At 39.2% G+C, this 13032-nt stretch overlaps 1 protein-coding gene across 1 annotated transcript in view; it reads left to right on the top strand.

Moving 5' to 3' along the window:
* LOC140237722 (NAD(P)H-hydrate epimerase-like) overlaps positions 1–13032 on the top strand; it is a 180091-nt gene that overhangs the window by 154440 nt on the left and 12619 nt on the right. Inside the window, exon 3 of the mRNA XM_072317649.1 lies at positions 2748–2964. Coding sequence (XP_072173750.1) covers positions 2748–2964 — 217 coding nt within the window. The remainder of the gene's footprint in view (positions 1–2747; positions 2965–13032) is intronic.

Below are 13032 nucleotides of genomic sequence, written 5' to 3'. Positions count from 1 at the left end.
AAAAGACACTTTCCTGCCCGTTTTATGATACCAAATTTTAGCATAATGTAAAAGAAGACCCGCTCTTTCAGAAAATATGAAAAAGTCAAGTTCGGCTAGGTTGACCCATTTCACTTATGTTCAGTCCTCACGCAAAATCAATGTGTGCGACTTTATGTTCGTTTTGAGGTGCACGGTCACATATGTAAAAAGGACAACAACACTTATTTTTTTTTTATATGACCAAATTCTTTCTTGCTATTTTTATGTACACATTTATGAACAATATTTTGCCAATTTGAGTTTTTGATATTTCCTTCATCCAAAACAAGAGCAATTATGATACCAGACAGATGAATAAGTTTTATACCCCCAATTTTTAAATACTGCATTTCAAGATACACATTTAAATATATGGGACCTGTATTATGGAATATGCTGAAAATAATACAGTTGACTAGTAGACTTTCAATATCTAAAAGAAATTATAAATCCTTTCTTGTTCATAAAGATATGCTATAAATTTTCAGCTTTATTTAATGTATATGTACCTCGCTTTAACGACTCTTGCCGTCATATATGGGTTTTGTTCTTTCGGTAGTATAGTTTTCTAGTGTTTTGAATTGCATTAATGTAACCATTCTTAACTATAAATCTTTGGATTAGCCGCAGAAAGCCCTATGTTGATCCTCCCACATACTGAAATAACTGTTTTCATGTTATGTTTTTCTCTTTTTAAAACGTTATACAAGAAGTACATTTTTGCTGTATTGTTCCAATGTTCTATGTAGAGTTCTTGTTTTCTTTGGAAATGCTTTTTATCAGATGTGGAAATAAATGAAATAAGTGAAAATTGCCATTAGTAGTCTGTTATTCCATGTGGGCTAATCACTCATCTAGCTTCTTATACTTCTCTCATATGGAGTTGCAGCTGTTGATATCAGCACATAAAGATACCAACTTGCCGATCAACCATACGACTTGTGTCCCATTCAAATGTCAAACACATGTCCTATTTTTGACTTGTGAAATATAACATGCCTCTTATGCCTCTTAGAGCGTGTTTCTACTGAGCGATGAAAATTCGAGGTGATGCGAGGCGATGCGAGATGATACGCGGCGATGCGCGGTGACACCTCAAATTTTTACTCAGTAGAAACAGATCAGGTAGTGGCCGATGCGCAGTGATGCGAGGTGCTCCGTCGTCCATCTTTTGAGGTGGTCAATGCGTGGTGATGCGAGGGATGATTTTCAGTAGAAACACACCGGGTAGCGAAATTCGCGATGTACCGGAAGTCTTGAATTATTGGGAGCTTTCGCCCCGCACTTTTCAAAACGGTTCATCGCACACAGCGACTGTAATTTCACACACATCATGCCTTGTACCAACTCCTACTAAATACATGAGGTGGTACAGTGAATTGCGTGCATTCATCATCTATTGTTTGCGTGCCCAACGGCCTATTACTAGTACTAGTATACTATATACTCTGATTTTTACACTGCGTTCATTTTCCCATAATATCGTATCGTCTCATAGTTGTAGATTCCCTAATTTGTTTTTGCTGGAATACTAACGTTAGTATGTCAGAGCCCCGGGAAATCATTAACTGGACCCTAGATCTGCAACGATTCCTAATAACCAAGTGGCAGGAAATGTTGGTGAGGGGCATTTTGAATGGAAAGACTAAACGAAATTCAATGGCCTACCACAAAATGGCAGAGGCAGCGCCACCTGATCTGTGACCTGAAAATACGCAACTTCCGGATTCACCGCATTTAGCTCGTCACCTCGCATCAGCGCGCATTTTATCGCTCAGTAGAAACAGCTCGAGAGGTCGTAAAATACGAGGTGATGCGGGGGACAAAATTCGCGGTGATGCGAGATGGTGCGAGGTGATGCGAGGTACTCTCAGTAGAAATACGCTCTTAGTGAATATGGTGATTCTCCCACAAGACAGCAACTGTCATGTTTAGAGAATTATACTGATACGACACAAGGCATACAATTTGATGCACATATGCCTTGACTGTGCCGTCATTTCAAAGAGGAATGAGGCCCAGTTCTCTTCACTTTCTTAGTTTTCTGATCAACTTCATCTCACTTTTGCTCACCTTTCCATTTAACACTTGCCAATCTGATGCCAAATCAGAATTCAAAATGGATATAGGTAAAATCAAAACTCACTTGTAGACAAAATATTCCATACTGAACAATCTACATCTTCACTGAAGATTGACACTCCATATATAACTATTGAATACTTGTGGTATAGGATTCCGATGTGCCGACAGTACTTTTCAGTGTATTCCCATTTCCTCCAAAATGGATCCCCCCCCCCCCCATGGTAATGCTCAAGATTTCTATTTTGTCAGGTTTGTTTTTGCCATTATAGTTGCCTTTGGTGCTTATCATGTCAGTTCTATTGTTGTTCAATCTGTACAGTATCATCATTTATATTCAACTGGGGCATTACACGTGTGATGCAACAGTTGATACGACAAAATCCAATTCAAATTGTATAGCGCACATCTTAACCCGTTGAAGACTAGTCCCGAGTATACTCTGGCAGGTGTCCTTGGGAAATGCATGTAGCAGCAAATCAAATTGTCCTCAACAGGTTAATGTTGGAATATATGAGGATTCTAGTGTTATGATCTTCCTTCACAAGAGAAAGAAGTACTACAGTACATTTACATGTTTTTGAAAAATATGATTATATTGAAAATAATGCTGTCATTTTTTATTTCTGTTCATGTTGTTGCAGTCAAGAAGAGGCCGTCAACATCGACAAGGAACTGTTCGATGACTACGGCTTCAGTGTGGACCAGCTGATGGAGTTAGCAGGTCTCAGTTGCGCCACTGCCCTGACCAAGGCCTACCCCCTGGGAAGCATGGGTGGGGAGCCAACGGTCCTTGTCTGCTGCGGTCCGGGTAACAACGGTGGGGACGGGCTCGTATGTGCCAGGCACCTCAAATATTTTGTAAGTAATGTTGGCGGTGTCTTGTCCTGCATGACGTGTTAGCACTTGAAAGTCCTGACTGATAAGGGGCAAGTTCACCCAAATATAATGTTGCTATGTTACAATATATTCTATTTGCATTCTAAAACAAGTATTGTTGATAGTATGCTTGTATTATCAGCGGCATATATATATCAATGACCAAATCTACATTGGTACATAGATGAATTTAACATTTATAAATACATCTTATTGGTATATTTGTGTTGCTGTTGTTTTCTTTTCAGTGTTCCACGTCCTATAAGCTTAGCTCTTTAGTGAAACTCTCTTTTCCTTGATTATGATTACTTCCTTTTTGTTACCATGACAAAGTGTGCATTGTTCCTTTTTTATGTTGTAACACCATTTGTGCATGGATGAAAGTCAAATTGATACATGCACCACTTTGTATCATGTATTTTTTTGTTGATGGAAATAAATAAACTACTGAATTGAATTGAATTGAATTGAAAATGTATGTGTGGATTGAGTGTTTGTGCAGCAATAGTGGAGCGTATCAATGAAATTTTAAGGAAACTTGGACAATCTGTTCAAAAGTTATTTCATATTTCATTTCCTGGATATTTTTGTAGTGGCCATTTTCTTCCAAGAGTAATGTTCATACCTTGAAGAAGATACCGTGGTATCCCAAATGCGTTTCTCTAACTCTGTATAAACTTTACTAAACATTTAACATCAGTACTTCATAGGGGCATTATGTTTTACAAATGTAATTCCGTGTTACTGCAAGTCAGGATGTGTTTACTTTAACCCATTGAGGAAGAGTCCGGAGTATACTCGGGCTCGTGTCTATGGGAAATGCGTTTTGCAGCAAAATCAGCCCGTCCTCAATGGGTTAAGACTAATTTTCCAAATGTTGTTTAAGAATTTTGTAGATATGTAGGCTGCCTACATGTATGTATTGCTTGTAAGCAAGATATTGATTTCTTGCATAACTTAAATTTATGTGGATGGCAGTGCCTGCCATATTTGTATCATTAACAGACTACATTAATACAGTATGATGTGATATAATGTGAATACATTTAGGTGCATTGGCATTTAAATTACTGTGGTATTATCAAAATACCATGGAAATTTACTTGTTGGCACCATTCTCAAGAATAATGGATTACTATGGGAGAAGATACGGCAGTAATTTCCTTGGTAACATTCTCATTCACAAATTACCATTGTATTTCTTACCCGATAATATACAACTTGTACCTCCATGAGGTAAGCACTGCACACATGCATATCTCCTACAGAGATGAGACAAGGAAAGTGTGTCAGGTCACACAAGAAATACACCCCCATATGATTTCTGGTATTTCATGCCCAGATTCACGCTCAGATCTCGCACATAATAATGCGTACATCGTACACAGTTTGAAATACCACCCTAAATGCCATGGTATTTTGCAGTGTATTCCATGGTGTATTCCATGGTGTATGTACACTTAAAACATAGGAATGACCATGTGAAATACCACAGCATTTAACTGTAAATGTGAAAGTGCCTAATGATCTGTCAGCTATCTCAAATCTGATCTCACCATCATCCCAACTGCTTATATCCATAGCAGGAGGAGCTACAGAAGATGTTTTGCATACAGCAACTTTGCTCCAGATTTTAATGCTTAGAGCACTCAGCGAAATATATCATTACTGCTGTTGCTTGCAATATTCCACCAGCACATTCAGTGCATTCATTCTCCCCCCCCCCCCCCCCCATATCCATTCCCTCCCCAGATAGAGCACACTAGCCAGTCTGGCATCTTCTAGTATACACTCATGCGAAATATATAACCATTTTTGTATTCAGCTGCCTGCCAGGCGCTCACATTATATACCCTGGTAAAGAGAAGTTTTATAGGTGCCGTGCCTTGTTCACGGACAATAAAAACATGCCATGACAGGGCTTCAGTCCTGTAGGCTCTTCTATTCAAAAGCTCAGTGCCTGATCCAAGAGACCACAAGACTTCTATGAACTTTTTATGTGCCATGGTGGAAACCCCCTGTGTGCCACATTATTTTGAGATAAACATTGTCCTTGCTTTGGGAGAACATTCTGTTTTTCAAATCTATGTAACTTTAGTAGATTCCTGCTCCCATGGACATGTAGTGAGCAAAGTTGTAGAGAAAATGCCAGGCTTTGCTTTGGTATAAATTGTATGACAAATTTCTGATTGTTTTTCTTTCAAATGATCAGTAGCTACATCATAGTAGAGGCATGACCTTTGTACCCAAAACAGTGACATAAACTTAGAATTCACTCACAAACCCGGTAGGGAACAACGTTTGATAGTCAATCACCACATAAAATGTAAGCTAGTACACTGTACGCTGTACTCTTCCATTGTACTGTAGCATTTGACGATTTAGCAATCGGTTTGGATGGGTTTGTGCATTTGAGGAGAATATTCAAACTTGGCACACCGTTGATCGAGTCAGGCATGCAAACGTGGCACATAAAGAGTTAAGTTTTTGGTGAGTAAAGAAATAGACAGCTACATCTCTAACATGTACCCTCTGGTCCTTATCAAGTTTGGAGGGGGGGGGGGAGGTGGAAAAGTAACAAAAAATGCACAGCAGATCATACTGTATGGAAATACTCTCATTTGTCCCAGCCGAGATAAGGGATTTGTACACTCTCTCATCCACTTAAGAAAATGGATGGCAAGTTCTTATTGATTTTTGTCCTCCTCCACTGGAGCCAAAGCTAAGTGACACTGCTTAGATGAGAAATGGTCCACCACCGATGCGCCATATCTCCCAGAGCGCCACACCATGGTCATCGACCCCGGTGTTCACGTACACACAACACTTTGCTGCCACCTTGCAAGGTCAATAGAGGTCACTGGCATAATGATTGTAACATATAGGTTAGGATGGAATCTTCTAATTCAGATGTGATGAATGTTTCAGTTCAAAGCAGTCTTTGAATTCATTAGAATTTTGTTGATGATTATCACAGATGCTGCTTCTGATGTGACGGGAATGGAATGTTTTAGTATAGTACTGATAACATGGGTATTTTGGATTTTGAATTGATGCACTCTTACTGTGTGTCAATAGGCCACTGACTTGAGTAGATTTAAAGGGATGGTACAGTATTGGTGGAGATGAGAATTGGGCTTTTAACTTTTTGTGAGATACCAAGAAAACACTTATGATATGGTACAGAGCATACCATTTTAAGAGGAATTCAAAGTTTATTTGATGAAAATCGGGTTTGGAATGACTGAAACATCCAAAAACAAAGTAAAACAAAGCGATCGTAATAAAGTGTGGGTCTCACACTTTATTAGAATCGCTCTTTTTTGGATATCTCAGCCATTTCAAAACCAATTTTCATCAATTAAATGTTGAATTCCTCATAGAATAACAAGCTCTTTCATACAATATATTTCATAAGAAGTTTCTCATTATCTCACAAAAAAAAAAAATGTTAGAAACCTGAAATTAGGTCTCAACAAAAACTGTATGATCCCTTTAAGGCAGTTGATGATGATGATGATGATGATGATGATGATGATGATGATGATGATGATGATGATGATGATGATGATGAGGAGGAGGAGGAGGAGGAATGCCATTTGCTATGTATAACACCGTTAAATCTGGGGAACACTCAAAGGCATGCGGAAACAAAATGTCCACAAAACCCCCTGGAATTAAAAAAAAAAAAATTAAAAAAATAGGAGAGTACCATTTAAGCTACCATTCAGAAGTTTTGAGTGAGGCATGCCTATTATGAGTCATTGTTCAGATGGTATGTAAGCTATCCAGGAATACCTTGATCACAGTCTCATTGGATGCCTTGGATGAGCTTTATTTTACCCTCACTCAAGTGAATCTGAACTGTGTTGTGTGTTGCCCTCATTGACAGAACCAAAGAGTGATGATGGGCTAGCTATGTTTAATACAGAAAGGTTGTTTGCTCATTGGGGTTGGGCATTATAGACACTTTGTTCTTGTGATTTTATATTCAACTTTGCATGAATGTATGAAGTCTGTTTCCTATAATCACTTTATGACATAGTTTTTCCTCTGCTGAACACATGAACACATTTCTGTGCAAGTTGAAGATGAGCTCTGTGATGTGAGGCAGAGTTAGATGTCAATTTATATCTTCACATAGTGATACGCCAACAAAATAAAACAATTTAATAGTAGTTTCCAATAAATTGAGTAACGTGTGTCAATTTTGAAACACATTCTCTTTGTAAGCATGGGAAGACAACATTAGGTATCACTCTTTCTGAAGCTAAAGCTTCTTTTAATGGGTATGGGAGGGCATATAGTCAAGTCGGCCGTGAAAAAATGCACCTAATTGCAGACATTTCAGGAGAATAATGGACTATGCCAAAGAGACTGGCTATGCCAGTAAATCTAATTGTAGCATTCTTTTCTTGGGCGAAACCTGTCATTCATGCTGTGTCACACCTTTTTGTTCACTCTCCCTCCCTCTCTCTCTCTCTTCATTTTTGTCTCTCTAACTTGCTCTCCCTCTTTCTCTTTTTCTTGCAGAAAAAGTCAAATAAGTAGATTTACCAAAGGAGCTTACCATATAATCTAATTTTGTCATTCTAGCAGCTAACACATGTCACTGACTCTGCATTATGCCTCTCTCTGACACCTCTTCCTCTCTGCTGCCCCCCCCCCCCCACTTTTCATAAAACCTGTCACCAATACTACAGAACTCTTGATATATACTTGTACGTTACAATCTCTCTCACTCTCTGTCATAATTTGGGAATGGTCTCACAGATATTATGTATTACAAGACAGGGACGAAATTCCCGGAAACATACTTCTTGATCAAATTTTGTCAGCTTTAAAATCAAATCTTACAAAAATTTTTGGTGGTCCTGCATTATGTATCTCCACTTCCTCCCCCTTTCTCTCTCTCCCCTCCCTCCCTCCCTCCCCAGCAAATGAAGAGTTTGAGTGCAAAATGAGTTACCTTGAGTTGGTATATTTGTGATTAAAGCTGCAAAAACAAAGAAAATACTCAGAAAATATGGGGTATCTTTTAATTGTAACATAAGGAATATTCTGTTATTCTTTTCTATGTCTTTAAAGGTATGGAATCCCATTTGCATGCCTTAAATGAAGAGTTGTATAAATACAGTGGTATGTTGAAGAGAGTATCATTTTAGAAACTCCCATAAAGTATTGAATGTGGAAGGTAACATTTAGTACATTTTTATTGACCGTTAGATTTTGAATTGAATTTTTTTCGGGGCTCACCGTAAATTCCAGTACATTACTAGGCTACCTTTGCAGACCCATGCACTGCATGTGTGTCCATCATGTATGTTTTGTGAAGAAAGTTCATCCAAACTTACAAACATTTCTATATACATTCTTGCCACACACTCTATATGTTATTATATCAGCTCTTATACTTTTAGATTTGTGTTTATAGATAAAAGATACAGAAGACTGCAACAAAAAGGCTGAAGTGTGGCTGACACACAGAACTACTGAGTAGTTGAGTTTTGTGCATTATTCAAATTGTAGATAAATGTTGACTTCCAAATTTCTCAGCAGTGGCCTAAACAAGTCCCCTGAGGTTCATGTCTAATGTTTTGCTGCATTTTGGGAGGTCTGTAAAAGGTATCCCCTACCTTTAAAGGGAAGGTAAACCCCAAAAGCAATGTGGATTGAGTGAAAGCAGCAACATTAGTAGAACACATCAGTGAAAGTTTGAGGAAAATCGGACAATCGATGCAAAAGTTATGAATTTTTAAAGTTTTGGTGTTGAAACCGCTGGATGAGGAGACTACTAGAGGATATGATGTATGAGTGGACAACAATACAAAGAAAATATAAAGGAAATTCAACAAAAATTCACTTTTCTAGAATTATGAAAGAGCAATGGACCAACCTCTTTCAGAAAGCAGGGGGAATAATTGCTACCCCTAACATATGTCAATATCAAGTTGATAGAATTTGTAATTTTCATGAAAAATGGATTTTTGTAGAATTTTCTTTATATTTTCTTGGTATTGTTGTCCACTCATACGTCATAACCTCTAGCAGTCTCCTCGTCCAGCGGTTCCAACACCAAAACTTTAAAAATTCATAACTTTTGCATCGATTGTCCGATTTTCTTCTAACTTTCACTGATGTGTTCTACTAATGTTGCTGCTTTCACTCAATCCACATTGCTCTTGGGGTTTATCTTCCCTTTAAGATAGCATGTAATTGTAAGCTACAATTGATTTAAAGAGAAAAGTTCAGTTCAGTTTGGTTTGGTTTTATTTCTTTGTGGAGCCCCACAGAATTGCCCCCCCCCCCCCTATTTTTTGTGTTACTGTATTGTACCTCTCTACCCTAATGGCAATTGACCATGAAGGTAAATAGATATTTGTCCCTCAAAGTGAGATGCTGCCCCTCCCCATTTGGAGAGTGGCCCAGCCCCTTTCTTGGAAGAGAGATAAGAAAAGCCCAACCAGCTTGGATGTTGGCTTGGTTCTTCACTCTGTTGTACCACGCATCCAAGCTTGACACAGTGTCTTATCTTCTCTTGTCTATTCAGGTAAGAAATACCTTTTTCATACTTTTAATAGTTATTCTCTCAGAATGATTATTGAATCAAACATGTTTTGAGAAATACAATGAGAGCTATCCCTGTACGAGATGCTTTTGTGAACAGAAATGTAATTATTATATGTTTTGTAAGAAACTTGAGTGAATGAAAGCTCCATGTCACTCTCTATCTAAGTTTTCGAGAATTTGGTAAAACAAGAATGTTCCATCTCAACCAAGAATATATGTCATAATATTCCTCTGGCAAGAAAACTATGATGAGACTTAATGTTTTATAATATATACCTTAAATATCTACTTATTGGTTGTGTAGGTGTGACATGATAGATAATATTGTATGATGTCAGACACATGGGAGTTGATGAATGAGTTGAGAATGTATAAAGGCAATGTACTATGTATATAGTGTGTGATCGAAAATAGCTGGATACACGTTGGGTCAGAAGCAGTGCTGTTACGCATGCAGCACTAGAATTGTATATACCTTCCTTGAGTATGAACACACCCAGCACAGGGTAGTACATAGGGTATTGAAGGAGTGTAATGAAAAGAGTGCCAACGCACCCCCATGATTCACACTAGAACAAAGAACTGACCAGAAAGCTGCAGGGGTGAGAAACAATGCTGATAAGAAACTTTATGAGAACTTCTCCAAGTAAGAGATTAGTCTCACAATCTAGACCTACTTGGAGTATTTCTACATGTGCAAAAGGTATGGTGATATAACATTGATGTGACTTACTGCTTTGAGGATGCATTTGGAGTTACAGTATGTTACCTGTTCATCTTTAAATTATTAGATATGTAAATATAGTGTATTACAGGGTGAACCCAATGGCTAGTGAATTTTCAGCAAAAAGGGTCTGAACATAGACTAGTGTAACTGCCTGCTTTAGTTCTCTCTCCCCTCTTTTTCTTTGTCTCTCTCTCTCTCTCTCTCTCTCTCTCTCTCTCTGTCCCTCTACTCCATTCATTGAGAAAACGTTGGTGCTGAACAGTCAGCCGGTCTCTTTGTTTTAGTTTGAGCTTTATGAGGAGATTTCCTCACTCTTCTCCTCACCTGAAAGAGAAGAGACTGCATGATGTAGTGTATTACCAGCCTTGAATAAAAGTAGCTGTTTGAGATGCTGTGTTCAGTGCTGAGGCAGGAAGTTTGGGCAGTCTGTGATTTGTTTAGTTCTAGGATTAAGCCCCTACCAGAGTGTGGGAATGCTGTAGTGTTGTAGTTGGTTACATTGTGTATGTCTAGTTTATTGTCACCTGGTAGTGCTTGTATATATAAATGCTAGTGAATAGCGTGCGTCTGGCCTCAGAAGGGCAAGGTTAATATAGATTTTATGTAAAGTTATGAGAGTTAGAAGTAATGGCAAGGTACAGCTTATACCTTCAGCGTTTAGTCATGTTATGCGAAGTTATGATAGCTTCTAGAATACATGAAGAAATGCATTTGCAGAGCAAATGATTATGTGTTAATAGTGAAGACTGAGAGTGAAATATTATTATTTCAAGGGTCTTGTGCGCACGAATGACCTGCAGTCTTAGAGATTAAAGATAGTAAATCATTGAGTAGAAATTATAGGGATGATAATGCTAACATTCTTGTAGTTATATTCATTGAGTTGCTGAAAGTAAAAAGAGAGTTAAAGATTGAAAGAAGAATATATTTTAGTATATTATTTCATGACAATTTAGTCATGGTGAAATACATGTTAGATGTCAGGTTTACTCATGCAAGATAACAAGGTTATTTTGAAGGCATGAATATGATGGCTGATTAGCTACAGACTTTACATTTGTATTTTGTGAATTTAATATTAATTTGGTTATGTTTGTTTTTAAAGGCAAAAGGATTACAAAGGTAATCTGAGAGTTAAGAATGAGTTTTGGTTGATTAGTTTCAAGAATTATGAAAAGTTCATTCCAAGGAATGATAGACTGATATATCGGAGGATTGTTAGATATGTTAATAGTGTTTTAAAGAATGAAGTGTTTCGGGTTATAAGGAGTGGTTATTGTTACTGTTGTCGTTATTATGGTATAATCGATACAATTCGTATCATGAAGCGTTACAAGTTATGATGAGACGTTCATCAGTACATTTTATAGTGTTTGTTATGTAAATATTCATTTGTAAATATACATTTTCCATTTCGATATATGATTATTAGTTGTTGAAGTAGAGATATAGAATAAAATCACTCTGTTGTACCACGCATCCAAGCTTGACACAGTGTCTTATCTTCTCTTGTCTATTCAGACACGCCCCCCTCCCCGGGCGGGCGCTACAAATCTGGCAACCCTGCCAGGACGGCAAACGCAGAAAAGGAGCTCGTGATGCTAATTTGTCGTCCTTAACCTACACGAATCTGGACCCAGGATGGATGAACTCTCGACGGAAATCCTCGCCACTCTGCCTACACTGACAGAAGAGCAGCTGAAGCAAGTTGCAACCGTGTGCGGCATCCCAGAAGAGAAGGTAACGGTAGTTGCTAAGAAAGGAAAATTGGGTGTGTTGCGTGTGGTCACTTCTTTTCTTTGCAGTGATGAGGTGGAGGGGAGGACGGATGGTGGGATGGAGTTGCTCCAGAGCATCGGGATGAGCATCAGGAAGATGACTGGAGGAAAAGCTGAAGCACCACCTGAGATGGAGACGGTCAAGACCTTACCTGAGGAGGAAAAGGTCAAGACCCTGCCTGAGGTGGAGCTCACCATCCCGACCAAGAAAGCATCAGTGATCCATGACCAGTACCGACGAGAGTTTAAGATCAAAGGGCAGATCGGTGAGGCTGGGCAGAAGGATCAAAGCTGTCGTTTTCCAGCCTCGTCCACCAAATAGACCGCGGACTGACTCGGGGGTATGGGGAAGAAGAGATTGTAGACGCAATCATAGGATCCATGGTTCCTGGTTTACCTCTTCGCGCCTACCTGGAGTCCAAACCAGATCTTGATTTACCAGTTCTGAGGCGACTGCTTCGCAGCCACTACAGGGAAAAAGAAGCAACAGAACTGTATCATGATTTGACGAAGGAGTTCAAGACGAAGGAGAACACCAACAACCTTCACCTACGATACTCTAGGTCAGCCGGTCATACATCCTGACACAGAAAATCAGAATGTAGCCATGGTAACTGGTCACCAAGAGAAGAACATGACGTCAGATACTTCATATCCTACAAACGGTAAACACTTCTTCCCACCACTTCGGCCGCCGGTTCAACACTACCATTCAGCGCCGCCTCCATTTCCACCCACTCCATACCCACCTCCGCAAATCCCCATCCATCAGTCACTGCAAACACCACCGCAACCACCAACGCAACTACATCTTCAACCGTCGCTACAACCCGGGCCACGACCACCGGCTCCACATGAGCAGCGGCAGACGTCACATGTACCCCAGCCCTGGACGCAAGGCTTACCGGCGTACTCCAGACCTCACTACCAATTGCCACCGCTGGGACCAGGAGATCTGCAGAACTTCCGGTCACG

The sequence above is a fragment of the Diadema setosum genome, chromosome 14, assembly GCF_964275005.1.
Source record: "Diadema setosum chromosome 14, eeDiaSeto1, whole genome shotgun sequence".
Classification (NCBI taxonomy): Eukaryota; Metazoa; Echinodermata; class Echinoidea; order Diadematoida; family Diadematidae; genus Diadema; species Diadema setosum.
This window is presented reverse-complemented; position numbering and strand designations above follow the sequence as displayed.